Consider the following 13,169-nt stretch of genomic DNA (forward strand, 5'->3'; position numbering starts at 1 on the left):
TCTGAGAATATTATTGGTATTTTGATTGGGATTGCATTGAAGTCTGTAAATTGTTTTGGGTAATATGGACATTTTGAATATCTTAATTCTTCCAACTCACAAACATGGATGAATTTTAAATATATTTTTGTGCTTTCTTCATTTCCTTTTTAATGTTTTGTAATTTTGATTGTAGAGATCTTTCAAAACTATAATTTATTCCAAGGTAGTTAAATTTTTTGTAGTTATTATGAGTTGTACTGAACTTACAAATTGTTTCTCAGCTATGGCATTGTCTAGGTATAAGAAGGCTACTAATTTTTTGTTTTGCTTTTATACTGTTCAACTTTACCAAACTCTCTTATGAGTTCCAATATTCTTCAGTGGACTCTTTTGGTTCCTTTATATATAAGATCATGACATCTACAAACAGGGATAATCAGATTTCCTCCTTTACAAATTGTATATCTTTGATTTCTTTCTTTCTCCTTTTTTTTTTTTTCCTAATGGCTCTGGTTAAAACTTCCAGGACTATATTGAATAGCACTTGTGAAAGTGGACATCCTTATCTGGTTCTGGATCCCAGTGCAAATGCTTTCAACTTTTCCTCATTCGGTGCATTGCTGGCTGTAGGTTTGTCATATAGTTCCTTGATTGTGTTGAGGAATGAATGTTCCTCTATATCCAATGTGCTTAAGATTTTTATAATGATAAAATGTTATATTTTATCAAATGCTTCATTTGCATGTATTGAAATAACCATGGTTTTATTCTTCAGCTTAATGTGATGTATCCCATTTATTTATTTGCATATGTTGAAACATAAATCTCACTTGGTCCAGGGCAAGTGAGATTTATCACCATTCTGATGTGTTGTTGGATTCGATTAGCTAATATTTTATAGAAGATTTTTGCATCTGTGTTCATCAGGGATAGTGGTTTATAGTTTTTTTTGCTGTATCTTTTTCTTGTTTTTGACTTAAGGTGATCTTGGCTTCATAGTAGGAAATTGGGAGGATTCCCTCCCTTTCAATTTTGAAAATTTCAGAATTAGAATTAGAATTAGTTATTCTTTAAAAGTCTTGTGGAATTCGAGTGTAGCCATCTGGTCCTGGACTTTTCTTTGTTGAGAGGGTCTTTGTTACTAATTCAGTCTCCATCCTGCTTACTGTCCTATTTAACTTTTCTGTGTCTTCATGACTCAAGTTTGATAGATTGTAAGCTTCTAGAAATCTATGCATTTCTTGTAGATTTCCCAATCTGTTGGCATATAGCTGTTTGCAGTAATTCCTGATGATTCTTTATTTTTGTGGTTGTTGTAACATTTCTTTTTTCTTTTTTTAAAGTTTTTTTTTTTATTTATTTGAAAGTCAGAATTACACCAAGAAAGAAGGAGAGGCAGAGATAAAGAGAGTTGTCTTCCTCTGGTTCACTCCCCAATTGGCTGCAATGGCTGGAGTTGTTCTGATCTGAAGCCAGGAGCCAGGAGATTTTTATGTCTCTCATGCAGGTGGAGCGGCCCAAGGATTTGGGCTACCTTCTAATGCTTTCCCAGGCCACAGCAAAGAGCTGGATCATAAGTGGAGCATCCGGGTCTCAAACCAGCAACCCTATGGGATGCCAGCACTTTAGGCAGCGGCTTTTTCATCTTTGATTTTGGTAATTTTGGCCTGCTCCAACCAAGGAGGTATGAATTTTATTTATTTTTCAAAGCACTATTTCTTCATTTCATTGATTTTTGGCATTTTTACATAATGACCTTATTTTGTCTTTTTTGATGGTTTCTTTTTGAAAAAGGATTTATTTATTTAGTTGAAAGTCAGAATTACACAGGGCAGGGAGATTGGCTGCAACAGCCACAGCTGCACCAATCTGAAGCCAGGAGCAAGGAGCCAGGAGCCTCTTCCCGGCCTCCCATGTGGGTGCAGGGTCCCAATGACTTGGGCCATATTCTACTGCTTTCCCAGGACAGCAGAGAGCTGGATTGGAAGTGGAACAGCCGGGCCTCAAACCAGCACCCATATGCTGGCACTTTAGGCTAGGGCATTAACCCGCTGCACCACAGCACTGGTCCTTCTTTTTCTTAAGATTTATTCATTTATTTTAAAGTCAGAGTTACACTGAGAAAGGAGAGGCAGAGAGGTCTTCCATATGCTGGTTCACTCTCCATTGGCTGCAATGGCCAGAACTGCACCAATCCAAAGCCAGGAGTCAGGAGCTTCTTCTTGGTCTCCCATTTGGGTGCAGGTCTACAAGGACTTGGGCTCCAAGGACTTCTACTGCTTTCCCAGGCCATAGCAGAGAGCTGGATCAGAAATGGAGCAGCTGGGACATGAACCAGCACCCATATGGGATGCCAGCACTGCTGGCAGTGGCCTTACCCTCTTTGCCACAGCATTGGCCTTGACAGTTTCTGTATTAAAGTCTATTTTCTCTGGCTTGGCACCCACACAACTGAGCATACTCCAAGTAGGGCTCTGGTGACTCACTGCTGGCAGACCCTTGGGCTGAGGCCAGACACTCTTCATCCCTTCCACCTCTGACATGCTGTTGGCTTAGTCTGTGTATGTGTGGTAATACCATGCCTGCTCCACTGTCAGCCATAGTGCCTTGCACCAGGAAGGATGCCACTGTGGTAATTTTCCTTCATGATTGGAAGATCCTTGACATGGATGGGCAGAAGCCTTTGCAGGTAGCACAAGTTCACATGCCAGATATATCAGCCTGCGTGTACCCATTGTGCCTGTTGCATTAAATATAAACATGGCTATGCCTTTTTGGTTTGATAATATTGGACTTTCACCAGACTCACCGGAGGATGAATCTAGAATTAAACAAGCAACAGAAAATGTAAAGGCTTTGATAGATCAAGAGGTGACGAGTAGCATTGCTTCTAACAGAATTATTTTGGGAGGATTTCCTCAGGGAGGAGCTTTATATACTGCTCTTACCATATAGCAGAAACTGGTGGTGTCACTGCACTCAGTTGCTGGCTTCCACTTCAGGCTTCATTCACAGGGTCCTATCAGTGGTGCTAATAGAGATGTTTCTATTCTCCAGTGCCATGGAGATTGCAACTCTTTAGTTCCACTCATGTTTGGTTCTCTTACTGTGGAAAAACTAAACACATTGCTAAATCTGGCCAGTGTAACCTTTAAGGCCTATGAAGGCATGAGTCACAGTTCCTGTCAGCAGGAAAAGATGGATGTCAAGGAATTCATTGGTAAAATCCTACCTCCAATTGATTGAGTCATTAAGAGGACTGTGTAGAAGTACACCAGTATCACTGAATCTGATAATTTTTAGACAAGGCCATGGTCAAAGTGGAAGTTCTCTCCTCCCTTCAGAGAAAGGTACCTCCTTCTTTGATGACCCATTCTTTCTACTGTACTCAAACAGTATTTTTCACTTTATGTTTCTGTGTGGGAGCAAACTGTTGAAATCTTTACTTAATGTATGCTAAACTGATCTTCTGTACATAAAGAGAATCGAAAATGAATCTTGATGTGAATGGAAGGGGAGAGGGAGTGGGAAAGGGGAGGGTTGCGGGTAGGAGGGATGTTATGGGGGGGAAGCCATTGTAATCCATAAGCTGTACTTTGGAAATTTATATTCATTAAATAAAAGTTTTTAAAAAAAGAAGTACACCAGTATCATTGTTATACAGTATAATCCTTTTCCTGTACTCAGCCTTGAAACTTCTGTTTGCAGTGTTAAAATGTTTCACAATTAAACACCTATGACACTGACTAAATAATGTCTCCTCATAGGAAACTTGTGATATATCAGTTTCTATACGTGTATTTGTAAAATATGATCCAAAATACCTGTTATTAATATAGGTGAAGCAGCTAGCTTTTTTTTCTTAACTGGAATTTAGAAAAATAATTAAGCATTTCAGTCAGATTTTTTATTATATTATTTGAAATTTAACAGTATGCTTAAGAAAAATTTATGTAGGTATGAATGAACAGTTAAGAAATGAGATTTTTGCATGGTGTGACTTAGTCTATAAATTTGTTCCAAAGTTGCTTAGTCACCATGCACTCTTTGGTGTTTTTATATATGCTCTCATGTGTAATGATTGTAATGCATAAGAGGGAGAAGGTATTACATTATTCCAAATAGTGGGGATAATGCTTTTAAGTGTCAGTAAAGAGTAATATTCTTCTCTTCAAGTAATGGCCCTTTTATTTTGGGGAACAGACTTTTCCCTGGGTATCAAGAAAAAAATGTTCTTGCCTGATTGTCCTTCATCGCAGACCAAATACTGCTTTCCTGCCATAGAATGTGTGTCAGTAATGCTGTAATTTGACATTCTGAATCATAGATATATGGTATTGAAAATCTATTTGCACTTTAAGAGAAAGCAACTATTACTTAAAACTTTCTGTATAATATTTCAAGTAGCTGTACATTAATCTAAACTTGGACCTGTTCAGTGATTAGAATCTTCAATCCAGGTAATAAGTCATTCTGTGTTTTTATTTTTCTGTATATAATTAAAAGAATAATTAGATCACATTCTAGTGTGTTCTGAAATAATTAAGACTAATCTTAAAAACTAATTTCTGGGGGCTGGTGCTGTGGCGCTGTGGGTTGATGCCCTGTCCTGAGGCACTGGCATCCCATATGGGTGCTGGTTCAAGGCCCAGCTGCTCCACTTCTCATCCAGCTCTCTGCTGTGGCCTGGGATAGAGGTAAGAATATGGCCCAAGTCCTTGGACCCCTGCACCCACCTGGGAGACTTGGAGGAGGTTCCTGGATCCTGGTTTTGGATCAGCACAGCTCCAGCCCATGCGGCCAGGTGGGGCATGAACCATCAGATGGAAGACCTTTCTCTCTCTCTCTGTGACTCTCCTCTCTGTGTAACTCTGACTTTCAAATAAATGAATAAATCTTTAAAAACAAACTAATTTCTGAGATGATTTCATCTCCTGGTAGTATAGATTCTCTTTTCTGTACATTTGTTTCAAACCAGCTACTGTAGGAAATAAACATTCCATTAGAAAAATGTTTTTTGTTTGGGCCGGTGCCATGGCTCACTTGGCTAATCCTCCACCTGCAGCACCAGCATCCCATATGGGCACTGGGTTCTAGTCCCAGTTGCTCCTCTTCCAGTCCAGCTCTCTGCTGTGGCCCAGGAGGGCAGTGGAGGATGGCCCAAGTGCCTGGGCCCCTGCACCTGCATGGGAGACCAGGAGGAAGCACCTGGCTCCTGGCTTCAGATCGGCCCAGCACTGACTGTAGCAGCTATTTGGGGGTAAACCAATGGAAGGAAGACCTTTCTCTCTGTCTCTCTCTTTCTCACTGTCTATAACTCTACCTCTCAAAAAAAAAAGTGCTTTTTATGCCAGTGAACTTAAGTTTTCATTTAGCAAAACGAGTTTTAACGATTAGCTTTCTGTTCTGACATAAAAATAGTGATCATTCAACTCTAAATAGTCAGAATTCCCAGATTACTGGAATAATTTTTGAAAACAAGTTTATGGATAATAAACATTAATCAGAACTATGTACTGTGGTCTAGTTACCACAGTTTAATATGTAGCAAAAATGGATGCTTAATATTTCTGAAGTGTTTTAATTTTTCTGCTGTATTCCAACAGACCAAACAATGTTAAGAATGCATCTTTATAAATGGGTGCTAATTGGTAATGCAAATAATTTAATACAGTATTCTAGCCTGACAGTTTTATTTTTCTTTGAGGACTTGGGCTATGTCTCTCTGTTCTACCCTCTTCTGTAGAGTTTTTGAGAAATCTGTCAAAATAGAGCTCTTTTAAAGATAATCTGGCATTTCTGCTTGTACTTTTTAGCATCTTTTCCTTGTGTTTTACATTTGAAAGTTTGAATATTCTATATTGTTTTTTATTTTTTTTATTTTTCTTATTTTTTTTATTTATTTTTTTGACAGGCAGAGTGGACAGTGAGAGAGAGAGACAGAGAGAAAGGTCTTCCTTTGCCGTTGGTTCACCCTCCAATGGCCACCGCGGCCAGCGCGCTGCGGCCGGCGCACCGCGCTGATCCGATGGCAGGAGCCAGGAGCCAGGTGCTTTTCCTGGTCTCCCATGGGGTGCAGGGCCCAAGCACCTGGGCCATCCTCCACTGCACTCCCTGGCCACAGCAGAGAGCTGGACTGGAAGAGGGGCAACCGGGACAGAATCCGGCGCTCCAACCAGGACTAGAACCCGGTGTGCCGGCGCCGCTAGGCGGAGGATTAGCCTAGTGAGCCGCGGCACCGGCCAAATATTCTATATTGTGATTAAGACCTTTGCCAATCATGTCTATCTGGGATTCTATGTGCTTCCTGTACTTGAATGTCCATATCTTTGTCCAAATTTCAGAAATTTTCTTCTATTATTTCACAGTAAGTTTTCTAAGTTACTTTGTTTTTCCATTCCTTCGGGAATGTCTAAGACATGTGTAGTTTGGCCTTGATGGTATCTCATAGACTAAACACTATTTTCATTTTTCTGAATTTATTTTCTTTTTTTGTCAGACTATGATATTTCTTTTTTTTTAAAGATTTATTTATGTATTTGAAAGTCAAAGTTACATAGAGAGAGGAGAGGCAGAGAGAGAGAGAGAGAGAGAGAGAGGTCTTCCATCTGAGAGTTCACTCCCCAGTTGGACATAATGGCCGGAACTGTGCTGATCCAAAGTCAGTAACCAGGAGCTTCTTCTGGTTCTCCCACGTGGGTGCAATGACCCAAGGACTTGGGCCATCTTCTGCTGCTGTCCCAGGCCATAGTGGAGAGCTGGATTGGAAGTGGAACAGCCAGGACTTGAGCCAGCACCCATATGGGATGCTGGTGCTTCAGGCTGGGGCATTAACCCACTGAGCCACAGCTCTGGCCCCAAGACTGTGATATTTCAAAACCTTAGTCTCTCACCATGGATATTCTTTCTTTGGCACCACTGAGAATGGTGTTCAGGCTTTTCACTGTATTTTTTACTTGACGTATTGAATTCTTCATTTCTTAATATTTCAATTTGGTTATTCTTTAATATTTCTATTTCTTGGATGAATTTCTCATCTGTGGCATGCATCAGTTTCTTTAACTCATGTAATTGTTTTTCTGTATTTTTGAGTAATCTTACAATAAGTCTTTTGAATGCCTTTTCAGGCATTTTGTCAAGATCCTCATCTTCACAGTCCAATATTGAAGTATTATTGTGTTCTCTTTGGTGTTTCATATTGTCTTCCTTGTTAATATATCTCATATTTATGATTTTTACACATCTGGAGAAGCACTTGTGGATATCTCCTTTGAAGTCTTTGTTTTTAGGAACATGCCTCTAAGAATAGGGAGATGCCTGCACCTTCAGTGGATATCTAGAGGTGTGTACTGGGTGGGATCTGGAAGCTCTGGTCAGCATTTGTGTGTGAGGTCAAAGTCCAGGGTAACACCCAAAATATGCATGGTAGCTCTCCTCTGTATTCAGCAGAAGAGAGTGGATGATCCCCCTGGTTGTTGTGGTCACTGCCTCCACCCTTCTCTGTGCCAAGATGAACTTCTCTGTGCCTGCACCCTGCCCCCAACTCACTCAGGTGCATAAACTGCACAAAAATCTGTCCACTATGTAGCCTGAACATGGAGTCCTCCTGGCTTATAGCATAAGACCTCCATTCCCAGTCACAGAGTGTAGGGTTCCTGCAGTCAGACTGTAGGGTATCCACTCTCTGCCCTTGGAGCCTTTCTATCCAGAGACCTATTCTCTCCCTGACCTTGGGATAGGGCAGGAAGGCAACATACTCTCCATTCCCTGAGCTAAATGGGTGCCCTGCCCCCACCAGCTCCTCTTTCTGGACTCAAAGTCAGTGGAGATTGTAGATTTCTCCCTGTGATAAAAACCCCAGACATTCACTAGCTGTGGCAGCCTCTACTCCCATTACTATGAGAAGGTGGCACTTTCCCCCTTGGTGGGGGAAGGGGCAATGTGCCCTCCATTCACAAAGTTAAGTGGACACTGTCCCTGGATAACTCACCTCACCAGAATGAGAGTCAGCAGGGACCACAAATCTCATCTCCAGACAGGATCATCAATGGTGCACAGGCTTGTACAGAATCCTCTCAACTCACTCTGGGAAGATGGCCTCACTGCCAGATAAGGCCTGCAGGAGCTGCAGCCATAGGAGTAGCTGGTGGTGTCCCCTGAGCTGCTGTGTGTCTGTGCAATCCTTGCTGCTCCACAGAGTGTCTCTTCTTACTGTATGCATTTTATTTCTATTTCTTACTTTACTGCATTGTTTAGGACTTTCAGTAACATGTTGAAAATTGGTTGTGAAGACACACGCTTATTTTATTCCTCATTTTAGTGGAAAAACTTGGGGCTTTCTATCATTCTCTATAATGTGAGCTGAGAGGTCTGTGTAAATGTACTGTATCAACCTGAGGACATCCTGGGCTGGAGGCTCTTACTTAATTTTTCATCCATTTGTTTCATCACTCATGGTGTTAGACTTTGTCAGGATTTTCTGTATTCATCAAATTGATAAAATTGTGCTTTTCTTTTTTTCCATTGATTTGGGAAATTAAATTGCCACCAGTTTGACCTGCCTTAAATATCTGGAACTAATTCCATACATTTATCAAACATCACTCTTATAATACTTTATTGAATTTTATGAAAAATTTTAAAATATGTGCATCTATGTATAAGAAAGACACTGGCCTTTAAATTATTTTCCTCTACCGTCTCTGTATGGTTTGGATAGGGGAGCATTTCTTCGAGTTCTATCTTCCAGAAAACTTCATAAATAATTACAGCAATTTTTTCTTAGATGTTACATAGAGTTTCTCAGCAAACCCATCAGGGCCTGGTGCTTTCTGTTTTAGGAGATTGTTACTGAATTAATTTATCTTTAAATTATGTTTATATTTATTTTTTATCTATTTATGTGAAAATCATAAAAAGAGGTCTCTTCTCTTGCAGTTCAATTCATCAAATGACCACAACAGCTGAAACTCAGGAAGCCTGCAGTTTGGAGACATAAACACAACCCAGGTCTCTCCATATTAGTATAATCCAGATCTTTGATGTGAGTGATAGAGACACAGAAATTTTAGACATTGGCTTTTACCTACCAGTGTGCATGTCAGTAGAGAGTCTGAATTGGGAGTGGAGCTGTTACTTGAACCAAGGTAGTCCACTGTTGGTTGCAGGCATATCAAGCAGCAACTGCTGTGAAAACATCTTTTAACTGAATTTCTTTAATAGATATAGAAACTTTTAGGATATTTATTTCTTCTGATGTGAGTTGAGGCAGATTGTTTATTTTAGCTGGTCCATTTCTTCTAGATTAAAACTCCAATATTTTTGCAAGGGCAATTTGAAAGCCATGAATTCAGCATTTTATATGATTTCAGTGAGAAGATTGGTCAATGTTATTTCATTATTTCACCAGGTAACAGTTTTATTTGACTCCTATGTTCATATTTGTACTAATAGGTAGCCTAATTACTGGCTTGTCACTTGAATTTGTTTAGTCTTGGTTTTTCAGCTTTTCTATAGTAGGCCTGACTATATGTCAAGTTTTCCATAAACACTATTAGCTTTGAAGGTCTTGACCTCCAACATTTTATTTCCCTTAACATCAAACCAGGGCTATTTAACATACTTTTTTGTAGAGTGGTCTAAAATAAGCATTATTGCAGTGTGTGGTTCTTACTTATAAAGTACAGCCTTTAGGTATTTCACTTACATGCCTGTGATGTTAATAATATGTCAACAAGGTCTTACTTGGGTTAGAACTTAGATACCCTCCAAACCAAATAATCTGAAATATATTTTTACACTCCCACCTCAGGATCAGTTACTCTCTGGTGAACCTCATATAGTTTCACTTCATTGATGCTCAAATTATCTCATGCTCAAGGGCTTGTGGGGACTTTACATATCCAGCTCTCAAGTTTTCATCTGTTCAGTTATATTCATTCCAGTTTCTTCTTTGGAAAGTTCTTGCTGTCCTCAGATATGGTAACTACTGCATCTCAATAGCAACAGGTATTGACTGGAATCCAGCTCATTGTATTGTTGAAAAGTCATTTTTCCCAGCAGAAACCCATATAGCTGTACTGACTGCTTGTCAAATTTTCTTTTCTTGGTGATCTCAATGTTTTATTGCCTGTTGTTTGCCTGACATCTTCTCACAAACTTTCCTCAATGCTTTTTGTTGTGTTTTTTAGTGTCAAGAGATTTTAACCAGGTATTGAAAGTAAAATCACCTGATTTCATTTCTACATTCATGTTTTTTTCCACTGAGAATATTTCCTGATATTTCATATGAGAAAAATGAATTTTAGTAACTCCTTTTGATACAATGTTAAATTTTGAAAGTCTGTCACATTTTCAGATTTATTTGAAAGGCAGAACAACAGAGAGAAGGGAGAGGTGAAGAGATTTCACTTCTACTGGCTCACTGCCCAAATAGCCACAACATGCATGTGTGGGCCAGGCCGAAGCCAGGAGCCAGAAACTACATCCTGGTCTCCTACATGGGTGGCAGAGGCCAAGTATATGGGTCATCTTCCACTGCTTTCTCAAGCACAATAGCAAGACACTATATTGGAAGCAGAACAATGAGAACTTGAAGAGGCATTCCAGTGCAGGATACTGCTGCCACAAACAGGGCTTAACCTGCTGTGGCACAATGCCAGGCCTTCTTTTAAAATTAAGATTCAGTTAAGTGGAAGCCAAAGTAAGAGAGAGCAAGCTATCATTTTTATTAGTTTTTCCTAAATAGTTGCTTATCACAGAATAATAAAACAACATTTCTATTACTTATTTTTCTATTTTTATATTTTATATAACTCACAAAATAATGATTGTATAAAAATTGACACCAAGTTAGCAAAGCATACGATTTCCAAAAATGTCCTGAGTTTTTGGTACATTCAGTTTCCAAAGGATGCCCTCAACTCAATAGTTAAAATGCAGACATTATGCGGTATTTCATTACCTTTGGTAAAAAATATCCTCATTAGTCTGTCTCCTCACAGTATTAACTCTGGGATCCACTTGATGCACAATCTGCTAGTACTAGAATGTCAGAAAAGTTTAAGCCTGGAATGACAAGAGGCAGATATTGCCAAGAAGCAGTGTCAGCCTTGGGCCACACTGCTACATTAATGTCATATGTCTACACATATGGGCAAGCTGAGAGCTCAGGGGCCTCCATCCTGGTGTCTACAGAGGCTCTCATTTGGGCAAGAAGCAAATTTTGGGGGGTAAAATGGAAACAAAGGCCATCTCTAAGGAACCCAAGTTGTGCTGTGGTGTGGTTGGAACAGTGACACCAACAAAAGAGCCAGTGTGGGTGCCGGTGCTGTGGCATAGCGGGTAAGGCTACTGCCTGCAGTGCTGGCATCCCATATGGGCTCTGGTTTGAGTCCTGGATGCTTCACTTCCAATCCAGCTCTCTGCTATGGCCTGGGAAAGCAGTAGAAGATGGCCCAAGTCCTTGGACCCCTGCATCCATGTTGGAGGGCTCTGGAAGAAGCTTCTGGCTCCTGGCTTCTGGCTTCTGTCCATTGTGGCCAATTGGGGAGTGGAGGTAAACCCTGCTGAAACACCCATACAGGCCCTAACTACGGCCATTAACAAACAACACAAAGAAGTCTAATGACCCTCCAGTTTGTTGGGGATGTTGGGAAATAGGACACCTACAGTGAAATTGCCCAAATGCTGACAGATAGGGCAAGCCCAAAATGCTGTGACCCAGATGTAAAAAAAGCTTCCATTGGACACCTAGAACAAGTCCGTATTCTACACCAAAAATTTCATGTCAGCAAACAACATAAAATTGCTTTTCCCAGAGCTAAAAATGAGCCAGTGCAAACACCTAGTGCACTCTTGCAAGAATTGTGCACCCTTTGCCCTATTAGGCCCACTGCAACAAGCAGGAGTGAACACACTAGGCCTTGCTCCTCATAAGCTCTGGCAAGTGGACATAACACACATTAACTCCTTTGGTAAACTTAAGTTTGCCCATGTGGTGGTAGATACTTATTCAAAGGCTGTATTTGCAACAGCCCAATCTGGAGAAAAGGCTAGTAATGTGATAAAGGCAGTTAAATCAGCCATGCTGATCCTTGGTGTCTCCTGGATCATAAAGACTGACAATGGGCCAGCATATACATCACAAGAATTTAATTCCTTCCTGAAATACTGGGACATACAGTCTGCCAGAGGTATCCCATACAACCCACAGGGACAGGCAATCATTGAAAGAACTCATAGGATGATTAAAGATCTCTTACAAAGACAGAAAAACAATCATATGCCCCCAGACCCACAGCTTGCTTTGACTGAGGTCCTTTTCACTATCAAGTTTCTTACTTTTGATTCCCAAGCGAAGAGCCCAGCTTACAAACAATGGGGCTCCTTTCCATCCCAGACCCCAGCCCCTATGGTTAGGTGGAAAGACCCCCTGACAGGAGAATGGGAAGGACCACACCCTCTGCTAACCAAGGGTTGAGGATATGCTTGTGTCTTTCCAGAGAATGCAGGACAGCCCATTTGGGTACCAGCCAGAAACATCAAGCCTGCAACTGACAGCCAACCAGAACCAGCTGAACAAGACTGAGAATCTGCCTTGTTAGCAGACATACCTGCCCTATCATCCTACCCTGAGAAATTGCCCATAGCCATCTGTTACTGTTTTATATGCCACTAGCTCTGGTCAGCCACTTGAATGGCCCACAGCCTGCATGTGGTCATGCCATTCCTGATAACAGTTGTTCCTCATTCCTAACCCTATCTGAGCAAGCACTCTTGTGGTCTCTCATTTTGAGTGCTGGTTAGTCAATGATGGGAAAGATCCCCTGGGGGACAACCTAAGACAGGCACAGCTGTGTATGGAGACGACCTGGAAATGGGGTCAACAATGGTATGGCCAAGAATCATGCCTCCAGTTGCTCAATAATAAATGAAAAGGGGGAAATGTGGTGGAATGAGAAGGTGAGAAGGTCATGAGCAGGTGAGAAGGTCATGCCAAGATGACCACTGACAACAGAAACTGCCTGGCAACAGGCCATGATTGGATGGCTTTGGAAACCACATGACAACAGAGATGGACTTACAACAGGCCATGATTGGATGGTTTCAGAAACTGCGTGGCAACAGAGCCTGACTGGCAACAAGCTGTGATTGGATGGCTTTGGAAACTGCCTGGCAACAGGCTG

At 40.9% G+C, this 13,169-nt stretch overlaps 2 protein-coding genes across 2 annotated transcripts in view; both read left to right on the top strand.

Annotated features, from left to right (window-relative positions):
* The window catches only part of LOC149119440 (zinc finger protein 717-like), a 117,413-nt gene that overhangs the window by 41,297 nt on the left and 62,947 nt on the right, over window positions 1-13,169 (top strand). The gene's annotated exons all lie outside the window — the stretch shown is intronic.
* Window positions 2,184-3,228, top strand: LOC149119441 (acyl-protein thioesterase 1-like). Its single transcript, XM_089324984.1, is given in 3 exon segments — window positions 2,184-2,627; window positions 2,630-2,897; window positions 2,991-3,228. Coding segments are annotated over 3 exon segments (588 nt in total). The 5' UTR covers window positions 2,184-2,545.

The sequence above is a fragment of the Oryctolagus cuniculus genome, chromosome Y, assembly GCF_051225735.1.
Source record: "Oryctolagus cuniculus isolate XC-2025 breed Fujian yellow rabbit chromosome Y, ASM5122573v1, whole genome shotgun sequence".
Lineage (NCBI taxonomy): Eukaryota > Metazoa > Chordata > Mammalia > Lagomorpha > Leporidae > Oryctolagus > Oryctolagus cuniculus.